The sequence below is a fragment of the Brachycentrus maculatus genome, unplaced genomic scaffold, assembly GCF_059751285.1.
Source record: "Brachycentrus maculatus isolate JH-2025_06_01 unplaced genomic scaffold, ASM5975128v1 h1tg000139l, whole genome shotgun sequence".
Taxonomy (NCBI): domain Eukaryota; kingdom Metazoa; phylum Arthropoda; class Insecta; order Trichoptera; family Brachycentridae; genus Brachycentrus; species Brachycentrus maculatus.
In genome coordinates this window covers 2,120,239-2,137,665 of record NW_028280892.1, presented here as the reverse complement: position 1 = coordinate 2,137,665, position 17,427 = coordinate 2,120,239, and the positions used below count along the sequence as shown (strand labels likewise).

At 35.2% G+C, this 17,427-nt stretch overlaps 1 protein-coding gene and 1 pseudogene across 1 annotated transcript; both read left to right on the top strand.

Moving 5' to 3' along the window:
- The first annotated feature begins 1,512 nt into the window (after positions 1 to 1,512).
- Positions 1,513 to 3,446, top strand: LOC148309137 (delta-1-pyrroline-5-carboxylate dehydrogenase, mitochondrial pseudogene; annotated as a pseudogene).
- Positions 3,447 to 4,864: 1,418 nt separating this feature from the next.
- On the top strand, positions 4,865 to 7,811 carry LOC148309136 (delta-1-pyrroline-5-carboxylate dehydrogenase, mitochondrial-like). Its single transcript, XM_088260570.1, has one exon. It carries the CDS (start codon positions 5,401 to 5,403, stop codon positions 7,126 to 7,128), a length of 1,728 nt encoding a protein of 575 aa, XP_088116696.1. The 5' UTR covers positions 4,865 to 5,400; the 3' UTR covers positions 7,129 to 7,811.
- The last annotated feature ends 9,616 nt before the right edge of the window (positions 7,812 to 17,427 follow it).

Here is a 17,427-nt window from a genome sequence, read left to right as displayed (position 1 = left end):
GGGACAGCTTTCAATGACCCAACTTAATTTAATCTAATCTGGAACTTCCAGCACATGCTAACCACTAAAACTTTTTGAAACTAAGGCAATGAATGCTTAAGTACTTTATCTGGTCTGTACTGTATGGCTCGGAGACTTAAAGTTCTCTGAAAGTTCGTAATATGAACAGGTTGGAAGCATTCGAAATGTGATTGTACACGAGAATGCTTCGCATACCATGGCTGTCCATTTAATCAGCAACTCGGAGGTTTTGAAGAGAGCCAATAGCAGTAAACAACTACTAAAAGACAAGATCATTGAAAGCTGTCCCACAGCATGCCCAGATCTGATACAGAAGCATCTAGGCTTCCTGACAGATCTGCTCTTGCAAAGCAATTTATTTTTTTACTGAGTTGCGAAATTTATTGAAAATGTGAAACAATATAAAATTGTATCGCGATTTTACTGTGAATTTACATTTAAAACCTTTCTATTTCTCTTTCTTTCTGTCGGCTGCTAGCTCCCTTGCATCCTCCCAAGTCAGATCCACGTCCCGAAGCTCTGACGAGAACTGCCGACGAATTGTCAGCAGTGGTCGTCCTGGCCGGCGCGAACCTGATGCCTTGTAAAAGAGGCAAGCTTGATGGCGGCTCTCAGGAGGCATGCGGAGTACATGGCCAAGCCAACTGAATCGGCTTTTCTTGATGACAGCTGTGACCAAGATTTGCCGCGTCCTACGCCTTATCTCTTCATTCCTCACAAAGAAAATATGTAGTTTAAATAATCTGTATCATAATTCAGCTGCTATTAACCCATAATTTCTTTCTTAGAGTATGAATTAATGGAAATTAATTAACAAAACAAAGATTTTATTTTATTAAGGAAGATATTCTTCAATTAAATACTACTTAACCATTTTCTTCTCCTGAAATAATAAATTGGTCAATAAATGCAAAGAGAGTAATGAATACATTCAACTGTTTCTAGAATCTAAAAAGTTTTACTTGTAACCCGAGAGAGTCTCACACATATTTTTCTTTAATAATAATAACTAGTGTTTTTATTTTAATATCTATTTCATTCATTGATTTGACAATAACTTTGTGGAAATATGTATCCTTTTTTATTTAACTTTAAACATCATTTTGCCTTCATCATATAGCATTTTATAATGAGATGAATGCATCAAAATACATATCAGAACAAATTTCAATAAATAGTGATATCTACCAGGTAAAAATGAGTCATATTAAAATATGTGTAATTAGGTACCATTTAAAATTAAATGATCTCCTCAGCGAAGAACTTAGATTGATTTGAATTCCATATTTGATTAATGTCATTTTAAAAATTTTATGGTTTGACATAATTTGCTTTTTGCTGTTTGACAATATAACTGTTTTAGAAGATGTTTTAGTTATAGAATCAGTGTAAATTAACAATTAAATAAATAATTATCTTAAAAAAACTAACTATTCTCGACCATGCATAGAATTGAATCGATAATAAAGTCACATTTAAAAGTTGGGCGGAATATTTATAAAACAAAACATTATAAAAATACATTCAAAAGATTTTACTCAGATCCGGCGAAGACAGAGGGTTGCGATATCATTCCTAAACCTAATTTGCCGAAGATAGAGCTCCGTAATGAACCGATCCTCGATTACATGAGCTGCTCTAAGGAAAGGTGCGAACTCGAATATGCCCTCAGCAGATTATCATGTCCAATTACCGATATTCCCATCGTAATAGGCGATGAAGAAATCAAAATGGACTGCGCGCAGTATCAGTACGCTCCGTATGATCACCAGACCAAGGTTGCGAGATACTATCACGCAGACCAAGAGACGATCAAGAGGGCGATTCGTAATTCCGCCCACATGCAGCGAGTCTGGGACAGAACAAGATGGGAGGATAGAATCAAGATATTCGAACAGGCGGCTTGTTTAGCCGCTGGCCCTTATCGACAGAAACTCAACGCAGCAACAATACTAGGACAAGGGAAAACCGTCATACAAGCCGAGATAGACGCGGCTTGTGAATTGGTCGACTTTCTCAGACTAAACTGCGCCTTCTTGGTGGACCTGCTCAAGTACCAGCCCATCTCTCCCGACCCGCACTGCACAAAGAACTATTACAGATTCCGTGGCTGCGAGGGTTTCTGGGCGGCCATTTCGCCTTTCAACTTCACCGCGATCGGAGCAAACCTGGCGACAGCGCCGATCCTGATGGGAAACGCGGTCATGTGGAAACCTTGCAACACCGCAATGCTTTCCAGTTGGATCTTATTTGACATATTTCGCGAAGCCGGTCTCCCGCCCGGAGTGCTGAACTTCGTCCCCGCTGACGGACCGGAATTCGGGAATATAATCACCCAATCACCGGATCTTGCCGGCATTAACTTTACCGGGTCCACTAAAACGTACAACACGTTGCTAACCCAAGTATCGTCCAATATCGAAAAGTTTAGGAACTATCCGAGGATGATTGGCGAGCTGGGAGGGAAGAACTTCCACTTTGTTCATCCGTCAGCAGACTGCAATTCGGTAATAAACAACACAATCCGTTCTGCTTTTGAATACTCTGGACAAAAATGCTCCGCGTGCTCTATCTTATATTTACCCTACTGCTTGTACGAAGCTGTCAAATGCCAATTAATTTCCGCAATCGACTCTATAACAATTTGCCACCCGACGCAGTTCAACGCGTTCACATCCGCCGTGATCGATAAAACTGCGTTTGAAAGGATCGTTTCGTACATAGAGTACGCAAAGAGTTGCAACGAGTTGGAAATACTGACAGGAGGTTGTTACGATTGTGCAATCGGTTACTACGTAGAGCCGACGGTCATACTTTGCCATGACCATAACAACAGGGTGATGAAAGAAGAGATCTTCGGGCCGGTACTGACAATATACGTATACAACGAATGCGAGATCGATAATGTAATGGAGATCATAGCCAGGGAAGCTCCATACGCCTTGACAGGCGCTGTTTTTGCCCAAGACCCGGCGTTCATCAATCAAGCTGTAAGCATGTTCAAAATGGTAACCGGGAATTTTTATGTCAACGACAAATCCACAGGAGCTGTGGTGGGACAGCAACCGTTTGGGGGATCTCGGAGTTCAGGAACCAACGATAAATCTGGAGGTCCTCATTACTTGCTTCGGTTTGCTAATCCCCAGTCGATAAAGCAGACCTTCTCCAGCCTGTGCGACTATACCTATCCTTACATGCACTGTTAAAACAGCATGTAATTTTTTTTATACATGTTTTTATTAATCAAAATCTATTAATGTCTTGTGTCACTTTATACTTTTTCTAGCTATATATACTTGCTAGTTAATATTCAGATCAGTAGTTGTAGAAAATCATCTGTGTTTTTTTTGTTCATATAAAAAAATTATGTTGACTTGATTATTGTGCTTCTTCATTTTGCTAATTATTAATTAAATGTTATGGTGACTCATGTTGTATTATTTATTTATTTTTCTGTTGAACCTTTTCTCCATGTTTCATTTTGATTTATTTATTTACAAAGCTTATATAACAAGTTAGAAGTTAATACATTAAATACACAATATATGTTATGGCAAAAACATAGTATTTCTTTTTAAATAACTTCATTTATACATGAGCCAAGTAGTTTGATTAAAGGCTTAGTAAAAAAATTATTTATTATTTTATTAAAAATAATACCCCAGCCACGGGTTGCTGTGGCTCAGCCTGGTCGGATGGAAAAGAAAGAAAAGATAAAGCACAGTTTTCTAATATCTTTATGATAATAATACTTTTCTAATTTCACAATGCTGATGGGTATACAATATTTTAGCAGCTGTCAAGAAACACGCTGTCCACCATAAATAATGTTTAGTGTTGTGTGTGTTGCTGTTACACGCAACAGATGGCGCTGCCATTGTCGTAAAAAATCTTTTTTGTTATTTTTTTTTTACTTATCACAAGTAAAAAACACCAGTCGCAGGTATGTAAAAGAGAGCGTATTCGAATGCAGCATTGTGTCAAAAATTCAAAGCAATCTGTGAATTATGACTAACGAACCTTTACATTTTTATTTATGTAGGTATTACGTTATTACGTAGGTAAATATTATTGACATTTTGTATTTTATCTGCCCGTTAAATTTGAAACGTAAGATAAGCGCGTCTACGGTTTTAATTTATTTTTCATAATATTGACATAATACAATACTAGGAACGTTGTAAGTCGGCGTTATCAGTGACGTCAGATATATACTGATTAAAGATGAACCGTGAAATTCCTTGAACTTGACCGGCGTGGGAATATTATGAGTTTACATACCTGTCTGATTATTTTTTTTGAGCGGCCCAAAACCCCAAAATTTCTCATTTTTAAGTTCATTTCTATAGTAAAACTAGTGTTTTAATAGTCGTATTGAATGTTCTGATTTTAATTTATGTTAATTGAAGAATAACTACCTATAGTAGTTATTCTTCAATTAACATATTCTTCAATTAATATACCTATACTAACTAAGAATGGCACAAGGAGCAAAGTAACAAAAACAATTGCAACATTTTCTCATTTCTTAGTTTATTTTTACAGAATAACTAGTGTTTTAATAGTCGCCTATATTAGTATTGAATTTTTCTGACATGCTAATTGAATAATAATTCCAAAATTGTCACAAAGACCAAATTAACAAAAAAATGCAACATTTTCATCACAGTTTATTAATTAGTCTTTGTCTGAAGGCTATGTCTATCCTGCCCTAAAATAACTATCCAATAATGTCACATGGATCAAATTAACAAAAACAATAAATTGCAACATTTTATCACAGTTTATTAGACAGAGTGTCGCCCTCCATAATGGTTTTAAAATTACAGTTGTGACTTTTCGCGGGTTAAAAAAGGGAGACGGCGCAATACACCTGACACGAGCGGAGAGCAAAATTTGCGCACACTGCGCATGTCAGCTGTTCTCGAGTGGTCGAATTGTTGTACATTTTGGACTTATTTTTCGCTGTCTGTCATGGGAGGTGCGGTCGAAACTGGGTCAGATATCTCGTTATAATCATTCGCAGGTCTTTTTGCTTTCCGTTCCATCAACGAGAGACGCCCGGTTCTTTGCTAAACCGCAACGATACGTCGGCTTCTATACGCGAGGCGAAAGGTATTCGCGAGTGGTACGTCCGCGGTTGATTAGTTTGACATTTGGAAACGCACTCGGTCGATTTTATTTCAGCACGTCATAAGCCGACTCGGATGCGCTATTTGGCACGCCGCCGATCCCGGTGATAATATTGTCGAAGGAAGTAATAAAAAATAATATTTACGTAACGTTCGCGCACTTACCTAATATCGCCGGTATAGGTAGCTACCCACCGCGCAGTCTCGAACCTTATATATAACAGATTTGTGGAAAGTTAAGGCCGCGATGTTCTCTCTGTGCAAGAAGGGGCTTCCTAGCGGGCTCCGCGCCGGCGGGGCCCAGCTGCTAGAAGCGGCGGAGCGGGGGCTCGGGTCCATGGTTCCAGACCTCAACCTTCCCGAGTTCACCGTCGCAAACGAGCCGGTGTTGGAGTACCGCAAGGGCTCCCAGGAGCGCTCCAAGCTCGAGGCAGCCCTGAAGGAGGCGAGCTCCAAGGTCGAGGACGTCCCGATCGTAATCGGAGAAAAGGAAATACGCACGTCAGAAATCAAATACCAAGTCATGCCTCACGACCATAAAAAGAAAATTGCTCAGTTTTATTATGCGGATTCAAAGACGATCAACAAGGCTATAGATACTGCCGTCGAGACGCAGAAAAAGTGGGACAAGACCAGCCTGGCGGATCGGCTGAAGATCTGGGAGAAGGCAGCTGATCTGATGGCCGGGCCGTACAGGCAGACCCTCAACGCGGCCACCATGCTGGGACAAGCCAAGACCGTCATCCAGGCCGAGATCGACGCCGCCGCGGAGCTCATCGACTTCATAAGGCTGAACGCTTACTACCTGAAGGAGAACGTCAAGTACCAACCCATTTCTGAAAACACGAAAATAACGAAGAATTCTATCAGGAATCGAGGTATCGACGGCTTCATCGCAGCCATCAGCCCCTTCAATTTCACGGCTATCGGAGGCAACTTGGCTTACACCCCCGCCATGATGGGAAACTCCATCTTGTGGAAGCCCTCTGATACGGCCCTTCTGTCAAATTGGGTCATCTTCAAGATCATGCTCGAAGCTGGCGTTCCTCCGGGCGTCGTTAACTTCGTACCTGCCGATGGACCGGTATTCGGCAACGCCATCACGGCCTCCCCTCACCTCGCCGGAATCAACTTCACCGGATCTGTTCCGACGTTCAACTGGCTGTGGACCGCGGTAGGTAAAAACATCAACAAATACATCAACTTCCCTCGTCTGATCGGAGAATGCGGCGGGAAAAACTATCACTTCGTCCATCCTTCGGCCGATGTGACGTCCGTCGTCAACGGCACCATCCGCTCTTCGTTCGAATTCTGCGGCCAGAAATGCTCCGCCTGCTCTCGCATGTACGTTCCCGAATCCCTGTGGAACGACATCAAAACGGGACTGCTAGACATCCGCGGCAAACTCAAAGTCGGAGACGTCCAAGACTTCAGCAGCTTCACATCCGCAGTTATAGACGACAAGGCTTTCGCGCGGATCAAATCTTACATCGACTACGCCGCGAAGTCTCCTAATATCGAAATCATCGGCGGGGGAAAATACGACGACAGTAAGGGGTATTTTGTCGAACCGACAATAGTAGTTTGTAAGGACCCTAAAGATAAAATCATGACGGAAGAGATATTCGGTCCCATCTTGTCCGTGTATGTATACAAAGATAAAGATGTCGAAGAGGCCTTGCAGTACGTGGGTTCCACCACTCAGTTCGCTTTGACCGGAGCCGTGTTCGCCCAAGATGAGAAGTTCATGCGCCACGCTTTAGAAGAACTCAAAATGACCGCCGGAAACTTCTACATCAACGACAAATCCACAGGATCTGTGGTCGGACAGCAGCCATTTGGGGGCGGACGCATGTCGGGAACTAACGACAAAGCCGGCAGCCCTCAGTACATCCTCCGTTGGACCTCTCCTCAGGCGATCAAGGAAACCTTTGTTCCTCTCACCGATTATGCGTATCCGTACATGAAGGATTAAATGTGATGTTTTTATGGAGATATTTTTATATTTTACTATACGCGGGGTGTGCAATCTTTTCTAAGAACCATTACTTTATCCTTCAACACATTGATGTATTTTTACTTAATCATATTGTAGGGTAAATACTACAAATATTTAACTTCGAAATTCATGTTTTCGAGATAGATAACCACTGTAAATATAACCTAATTTTCCATTGTGTATTTGCAACAAATATAACACATATCATGATGCATCGAAATCATCAAGATTCTTACGATGTTCATTTATTTAAATTTTCCAACAAAGCTTATTTACGAGTTGCCTTGTTGCAGTAATTACCCTGCGATATGTACCAATTGTTTTCTACATGTATATCACATTCTGGTGAATATCCACAACGTCTTATGGTTCATAAATCTGGTATTTGAAGTGTAAAATGGTAATTTTTACACAATTCTTCTGTTGCTTTTATGAGTAAGTTTTGCATTTTATATAAGTATGTTTTTTAATCATTTTGTTTAAACATTTTTTATTGTTGTACTATATACTGTCTCTGTTCTGCTAAAATGCACCAACTAATGTTTTCTATAGTAGCCTTGCTATGAACTTTTATTTTGGTGGTAGACACGCCGTTATAATGTTTTTCTTTGCCAAAAAGTGACATGATTTATACATGTTACTGGTATTCTCTGATAGAAAATGAACTGCACTAGTTACTCTTTCCCGAAATGGTTGCTTATATACTTTGTCCGCCTCCGTAGTGTAATGGTCAGCATGCTCGCCTACCGTTCTGGAGGTCCCGGGTTCGATTCCCAGGGGGGTTTAATAAATATAAGTGATTTTTTCACTCTAATATTTATTCAATATTACACTGGACTGGTACCTGAAGTGGAGGGCTGATCACCTTTCCTTCATGTGTAATCGATCGAGATAACACTGCGTTTATATGAAGCAGTGCCCTATGCACCATTGGGGTGCGGTAAGGGATTATTATTATATACTTTATCTGACAATATGGCTTCGGAGTATCTAAAATGGCTTATTCCAGACTTATTAGTTGATACACTTCTCACACTTTGACCAGCTACAAAAACTGCTGTGTAAAAGATCTTACCACCTTAATAAAACTATGAGCAAGCAAGCCTTTGCTGTTGCGGGCCCGATGGCATGGAATGCTCTTCCACTAACAGTTTAAAACAGCAAGAGTGAGATTATCTTTAGAACAAAACTGCGAATGCATTTGTTTGCAAAATCTTTGAATAATTTCTTTACCTTAATTGAAAAACAGATTATTCAAAGGGTTCTTTTGGCAGTATTTGAAAATGACTCCGTTTAAATTACTCAAAGTTATTTTTATTATTATAGAAATATAACTACATTAATAACTTATTTTAAACCAATATTAGATTTGCCACCATTTATTACTCTCTATTTATATTTCTTTCCAACATTATCACAAACAGTTTGTACTATTTTACACAGTGTATGTTTTCCGAGTAATGTTATGAAATGAAATTGGTTATTTTGGCTCAGATGTTCTAGTTAGTCGGTGTAAAGTTGGCAACAGTTTTGTTTTAAATTCGTTGTTGAAATAATGTTCACGGCATCCAAATTTCAACATTATTATTGTTACCCAATTCAAAATAAAATGAAAACTTCATAATAAAAGACTTACAATAATTATGAGAAAAAATACTTCATAAAACACATTTGAACAACTGTCCATTTTGTTTAACATACTTAAGTGAAGCATTATTCATTTTTATATTACATAAAATAACAGTGATAACAATATATGTATTTTTAATCTTATCTCTATAATGCTGTGATTTATTTTACTACAATCAGTATTTTTTTTAAAAATTATTTTGAAGATCTGTTCAACTATTAATACCAAAATATTTCGCATTACTGCAAATAAAACTTGTATTATTTTTTTATTGTATGATTTTTTCTAGCTGTATTTTTTCTATCTGATAATTCATTGGGTATCTTTGTTTTAAAATACATCATTATCTAGTGTGCAGTACCGCAAATGTGACAAAAAAATGTGATAATTTCCTACAATATCACCGTACGGACAATTCTTTTTATAATGGTATTCTAAAATAATGGTATTCTGCTTAGAATTTTTCAGGTTAATTTAGAATTTCCATTTGCAGTATTGCACGACGGATGATAATTTAGTATATTTTTAATATTTCAATTTGTTCCTGTCTTTGTATTATTTACCAGGTTCAACATATGCAAAAGATTGCACGCTCTTGTATATATAATACCTGTTATCTTTTATTTTTTTTAATGTTATGAACATGCCCAGCTCATGTGGACTTCCGTTGTTACAAACGGTTACCACGCACTGTTCCAACAGTATAATTTTGTGCAAAGCACATAAAAATTCATGATAAAAAATGATAATAATTAGTTTTAAGATTGTTCTAAGAATATCCACCGTATTTTTAAGGAAAGTGGCAAAAATTCAGCGAGCATTCAATCATATTTTCATTCATTGATTCGGCGGTCACTTTGTGGTAAAATTGGCAATTAATATTGTAATTTAACAACATTCTTTGCCGGTACCTATTTTTTTTCTTTGTACAAAGTGATTGCTTACGACAGCCAAATGCCAGGTACATAGTAAGTAACCTTTGTGGTGGGGACATTTCGTCGTAACGTAACACGTTACGATGTGAGCATTCGTATGGTCAGTACAGCGAGCCGAGCTTGTTCCGAGTACTCCATCCGATGTTCGGATGCTTGCCGCGAATGTTACGTTACAACGAAATGCTCCGGTCAGTCCCCACCTTTAGGATGCTCAGACTTTCATTTTCTTTGTAAAAAAAAAACCATAGAAGCTTCATATCAAGTTGAGACACCTATGTATTCTACTCTGGTTAGTTCAAATGTCCATTTTAAACACTGGCAACACCTATTTCTCAGCTAGATTTATGTTGTTTGCCCACTTTAAAATGCAAACTTGTGAGCCTTTAAAGTAGCTAGCACATTCACTTGTGTGTTTCTACTTATGTAACGCATTTCACTATTTCTTTTAAAAACAACGATGCTATGCTGAATGATTGCTGCGGTTTAGTTGATAAACATTGTTGTAAGCTAGTAGCTGATACATGTGATAGTTGCCAATAAACGCTGTTTTTGTCCAAAATGTACTAAAGGCACCTCTTTTGTTAACTGGTTATACGTTTCTTAGAAGCTTTTTATATCTGTTATAAAATAATATATTAGCTGTTCAATATTGAATTCCTCAAGAGAACTATACATTTTTTTAATTATAAAAAGCGTAACGTGTCAATAAAAAATGTCTGATGAACATTATGTGTGCGCTAATACTTTTATACATGTTCTCTTGGTAATATTTTTTATTGATTTGGCATTGGATTTTGGAATATGATGATTTAAATATGAAAATAAAACATATGTATAAGACAACTTTTGAATTTATGAATGCTAACACGACTAGTTTCGAGAACTACAGATGTTCTCATCAACACGTGAAAATACAAACTCAGTTTGTATTAGCACTTGTTGAGAATATCTCTAGTTCTTAAAACTAGTCGTGTCGGTATTAATTGACTCAAGCATGGTCTCAAACAAGTGTTTTATTTTTATATTTTAATTTTTTTGAAGTGCGTTGAAACAGACCCCATAAAATGACAATAATGTCGTTTCACGCTGAAATTGAACGAGTGATACTAGAAATAAAGACATTTCCAAATTTATTTTTAAATTTTGCTTTAAAACTAGTGAAATATGTATTTGCTGGGCCGCGCTTAGCGTAAATACTAAGAAATCGATTGCTTGTATTGTAAAGAAAATTATTGAATGCATATCTTCAGGAGTAAGAATTTTGAAATCTCTATTTTAGATCTGTTTTTGGTGCTAATTTGTAAGAATTTGTTGACGGTACATCTTAGTTCTTATTGATTTATCTCTGTAGCCTGGTTTCCACATATATCAGTATTAATTAAGTATTTAAATAGCCGATTAGTCAATTTATGTGCTAATCTTCTTAATGCTTCTTTTGTCTCAATCTTGTGGATGGTCTGCAGCAACAAATGACATCTCCTTCGCCACTCCGGTCTTTGATTATGCAGTACGTTTTTTCTCCTCTTCTATAAAGCTTATCCTTCAACAGTCAATATTGTTTAAACCATAATAATAATATTTACTGAATTTCCGCATTGATTATTCTAATTATAATACCATGTCTGTGTTCAAGTCAATTATTTTCTCTTTATCTGCGTCCAATGACGCATAGACCTCTGCATTACATAGATGCATGTTACTTCAATTATTTACTTTTATCTTTTACGTTGTTTCAAATGCAAGTTTGCCATTTATTATACTACTGCATAATTGACAGGATTTGTCAGTCTTTATTTCACAATCTAGCTAGTATGTTAAACGGCCAACTAATCTCTACGAAAACACGGAAATTACAATGAATTTAAATAATGCAAGGTAAATGCAGATGAAATTTTCAACATCAAATGAAAAACTTTCAATAAAATACAATAATATAATCCATGTATATACATCAATCTGGTTGGGAATACGTTTCTAAAAATGATTGCAACACTTCATTTGCAAGAGTAGAGTCCAAACATTTGTTTGGACTCTTTCCTTAGCTAATGAGTCACTATTCTAAAAACGTAGTTCAAGGATCTATTCTCTATAACCCATGAAAAGTATATCAAAATAACCAAACAAATTGAAGATATTTTCATTTCATTTTTGAACTGATCGCTCTCCTAGAGCATTTTTGAGGATATGGGTATATTCATTGATTACATTATGTGGAAACCGTGCTTCAACGATTTTTTTTATTAAATCCACCAACCTCACATGTTTTAATATGTGAATTGTTTTGATAAAATCAGTGTACAAATATTCACAATAAATAGGGATAAAAAAAGTGAGCTACATATTATTTTCCACGCATAGAGCATAGCATAAAATGTGAATTTTATATATCGTTTTATTTTTGAGCTTTGTTTTGTTGTTTATATATATATATATAACATATTGATTCCTAAAATGGAGCCTATTCGCTCCTCGTTACCAAATAGGGATTTAACACATCTTTTTTGAAGTCCTCGCAATGGGAAACATTTCTTTTATAAACTTATTGATAATAAATATTAATATAAACAATACATTTCTAGATTTAAGTATGTTGTAATCTTGTTTAGATCAGAACTGTTTATAGGTGGTTTGAAAAAATAAAGAAACATTCACTATTTTTCATTGTTTTATTTATTTCCGTTTGTTATCGCTTGACTATATTTCATTTTAATATATAGTAAGTTTATTAAAATGAACTTAAGTACAATTGATTGATAGTTAATAAAATGGGTCGGTAAATAAACTCCTTACCTAAGAGATTCTCTTAGCTGATAATGATAAATACTGTCAATATCGCATAGTTGCATTACTGTAAATATATTGTAATCGTACAGGAGAAAGTGACCAACTAACAAAACGTAAAATGTTCAGGAGGGCCATTTAAGTCACTTTTGCTTGGCAAGAAAATAAACATCAATGCAGTTAGTCATTTTTAAGTCAATATATTATACATACTTCCAAGTTTAAAATCCTTTGGGATTTTTTTCAGGGCAATATTAAGCTAGTAAGATATCAAGTAGTCAATGATCACGTTTTTGTAAAAAATGTACTTGGTCAGTTTTTCCTGTATGATTACGATATGTCAAGTGACCCTTATTTGCACCCAATGGTGCATAGGGCACTGCATGCAGTGTTGATTTGATTCTTCATTTATAATAAATATAATGAAGGCAAGGTGATCAGCTCTGCGCTTCAGGTACCAGTCAAGGGTGATATTAATTAAATATGTACATATTAGAGTGAAAACAATACTAATGTTTATTTGGACCCCCTGTGAATTGAACCCGGGACCTCCAGCATGGTAGACAAATGTCCTAACCACTACACTATGGAGGGGAACAAAATATATGTAGCACTAAGGTAAGACATTAAGACAAGGTATCCGAACATGTTTGAATTTCTTGATATTTTAGCAGTTGATAAAATCAATTTTTCCAATAGGAAAAAATTGTCTTATCCATATTTAAATTTGAATTTAAATTGATTAATATTTGAACAACTGTTAAAATATTAATTAATTAAAATGTGTCCGGTCCTCATATTTAAAATACCTTGATATTTTAACAACAATATCAGCAAATTTGTCCTTAAAATATCAAGGAATTTAAATGTTTCCAGTACTATATACGCTATATACTCCCTTTTTACATGATTTCCATGGTGCAAAAAAATGGCATTCAATAAATTAACGGCAATTTAGAATTTCCTCCATTTGCATGTACTTATTATTCAGTAATATGCACAGAGTTATGCAAAAGAGGCTAGGTGAATTTTACTAATTTTTAATAAAACATAAGATAATTAATTTTTTCATCATACATATATTTTTAAACAAGGAAATCTATCCATCATATCTTCATTGTTATTTCAGTAAACTTTGGTATCATGTGGAATGCCTCTACCATATATGGTAGATAATATTTATAAATGGTGAGTTTGATGTAATAAATTAAAAAGCGATCTGTAAGTACCTAAATAAAATCAAAAATAAGTCTGACAAAATTTGACATAGACAGGGACAAACAAGTGGGGTGAATAGAAATGAAACAAGCGTATCAATTGATTGCCATTTATTTTCAAATCGTAAAATAAAACATTCAAATATCACAATAGATTTTCATATATCGCTTATCCTATGATAAAGGTACATTAGTTTACATACATATTTACATTGGCGTTACATTCAAGCGTATTGTTACTTACAGTATTTGCAAAACAAAATGTCGACAACATTTCAGTAAACTAATAATGAGAAACACACATTCTATACAATAGAAAACTAGGAAATTTTTATTTTATACATCAACTTGGTCTTTAGAAGAAATACAGTAATTTTTCATTAAATCGATAATTAAAATAGGGTCTTTTCACTTTTATAATACATTTTATGCTCTGTGAGATTTTAGCAGATAGCTCCTTTGATTAAAACCAAAGGAAATTAAGAAAGGAGTGTTAAGATGGTTTGGACACTTGAAACAAATGAGTGAGGAAAGAATAGTAAAACAAATTCATCATGCAAATGTAATCGGAAATAGGAGCAGAGGAGGACCGAAAAAAACTTCGCATGATCAAGTATTTCAAATACTTCAAAGTGGTCAAGTCAGAAGAGAGGTAAATGTTTGCTAATACAGAGTGGCATTCTATTCACTCTGCCTACCCCTGCGGAGAAGCAGCTTGATAATTAATCTTTGTCTGCCTCCGTAGCATAGTGTTCAGCATGTTTGGCTACCGTGCTGGAAGTCCTGGGTTCGATTCCCGGGGAGGTCAAAATACATATAAAGGATTTTTCACTGTTATATTTATGTATTACCCTGGAGTGGTAACTGAAGCTCATGGCTGATCACATTTCGTTCACATACACATACAATACATATTTAACGGTCAAAACAACACTGCTTCTATATTATGTAGTGCCCTATGCATCGCTAAGTGCAAATAAAGGTTGGAAAGAGAATCTTTGAAGTTGTTTTTGACGTTTTCCAGAGAATTGCAGATGGCAGAAATGCATTTCAAATGTAATGACTTTGAAGGCATTCAAAATAGATATTTTTACAGCAACCTTATTGAAATTATAAAAAATATGTTTAAATATTGATTATTTTATTAGTGTCATTCCAGTTAGTGAAAAGACCCCATTGTCGAAATATGTTTTTACGAAAAGCGGATATTAAAATCATTAAGAATAAGTGATACTTTTCATTTTAGATAGATAATTGGCTCTTACGTCCAAAGAAGGCATTTTTATTATTAATTCGATAAAAGTGTATGTGATTTGTGCTTCATAACAAATTTTAATTGTCAGACCACAATATTTTTCTATATTCTAAATAAAATTACTTAAAAATACAGGTATCCAAAATATCTTAATTATTAAAATGGTTTCGAGAAACGATATTATCATGGCTTATTAAAAGATTTACAGTGTACCCTTTATGTAAGAATTTAATTCATTCCTGCCTTCATTTTGTATCTTCAAACACAAAGAATTAAAAAAAAGTAATATTGTGTCATATTATTGATAAATACAACTATGTAATGAAAAAAAATAGCACAGATACAACATATCGCTCACTCCTTTCAAGAACGTCATAAATAAAAAAACTAGATTTTTCAGGAGAACGTTTTTAAAGATTAAAAACATAATACAATGTATTAAAAATAAATATCAAGCCACTTATTGAACTTTTTACTGCGCAACAGATCTTTTTAGTAAAACCTGAAGGTTTTTTCTCCATTTGAAAAATGTTAAGTAAATTTTAAAAAAATGATTTAACAATATCTTTTCTTCAAAATGCAAAAACAACATTTCCTGCCCTGTAGCGGGTAAATATTAATTTTGAAAATATGCCTCTTTTGCTGGGATAAAGTACATTTTCTGGGCATTCCGAAAACATGCAAAACTGAAAATTGTCGATTTTTGATTTACGACGTTCTTGAAAGGAGTGAGCGATATGTGAAAGGGCAGCCCATTATGGTTCGTATCTCGAATCTTGAGTTATATCGACGTGCCCTACGTAAAGTGCTCTAACCGCATTTTTGTCAATTTTGAGATTTTGGTGTACGTTATCAACAGACCGTTATCTACAAATATAAATAATCGGAAAAAATATACGCCTAGTTTTCAGACGTATAAGACGCTATCTACATCGAATTTTCAAAATCAACTGAACTCCTAAAACGCTAACTACTTAATTTTGACAAAGCATAAAGTTTTAAAATGATTTAACACATTATTTTATTGTGTTTTTGAATGTGTAATACTAGTTTAGAATTTCAGATAAAACCGTCAATTAATAAAAAAAATATGTTGAAAAAATCTTCTAAGCTCTCTCTAACAAATTCGCAGATAGAGTACTTCACGTAGCGGCCGTCGATATGTAGACTTAAAAATGGGATAAGACAAAAGGAGAGGTATCTATATATATATTTAAAATTAATCACATCGCACTTTTGCAAGAAAATCACAACTCAAAATTTGTGATTTTTCGGGATATATTTTGTGGTCAGTCATTTTAATATTTTTTTTATAAAAATGTTTGTATATAAACCACTCACCGAGATTTTACATAGTCTACCAGTTTCGAGGTCAAAATACACGTAAGTGAATTTTCACTCTAATATTTATTTGATATTACCCTGGACTGGTAACTGAAGCGCAGGGCTGATCACATTTCCTTTATGTATTTAACGGTCAAAACAACACGCTTCTATATTATGTAGTGCCCTATGCACCACTTAGTCAGCATGCTTGGCTACCGTTCCGGAGGTCCCGGGTTCGATTCCCAGGGGGGAGGGGTCAAATAAATATATGTGATTTTTTCACTATAATATTTATTCAATATTACCATGAACTGATCACGACTGGATTAAGACATGATCACGAGTAGATCATGGACTGATTAAGCGGAGGGCTGATCACCTTTCCTTCATGTGTAAACGATCAAGATAACACTGTGTTTATATGATGCAGCACCCTATGCACCATTGGAGTGCGGATAAGGGTTTGAATGAATGATTTTTTTTGTAGGCCTAAGCGGCCCGTATGGTAGCTTTTTACATAGCAGCACTTTTTTAAAACACTTTTCACAAAATCTTTTTTAACATTCTGAATTGTTATGTTCTTGCAAAAGAGGATTTTTTCTTATGTACCAAATGTTCTTTTCGAACCACAAAAATAAAGGTAACATTATTAATCTTATTATGACAAAAATACAATTTACTGAGAACACTTAACATATTTTTCATTAAAAATTCCCTTGTATTTTGCAATTGGTTAGTTTATCAAATTGTACCTAAGATAAAAACTTACGAATACAATTTTGACTCTCTAAATATAATGAAATGACTATATCGGTTTGCTAAAATTAAAAATAAAATCATATTAAACTAGTCACATTTTTTTTTATATTACAAAAATTACACATTTTATTATTTTTCAGCAAACAAACAAATATTCAATTTTAAAATCGTTGTCCAAAGTGAAGGTTTCTAACGTAAAAATGAATACAACACACTCACTAACCTTGGCAAAATATGTTAGTATTTATTAAACATACCAAAATGATTTGAAGATCTTATCCATCATAATGTAGGTGCAAGGTAAACAATAGTGAATCCAAAATGGCTGTTTTCTTGTTTTGCTGCTACATTTAAGGAATTAAACACAATATT

What these genes read in the sequence shown, in the direction of transcription:
- LOC148309136 (XM_088260570.1), top strand. Translation starts at nt 5,401, where the DNA reads ATGTTCTCTCTGTGCAAGAAGGGGCTTCCTAGCGGGCTCCGCGCCGGC.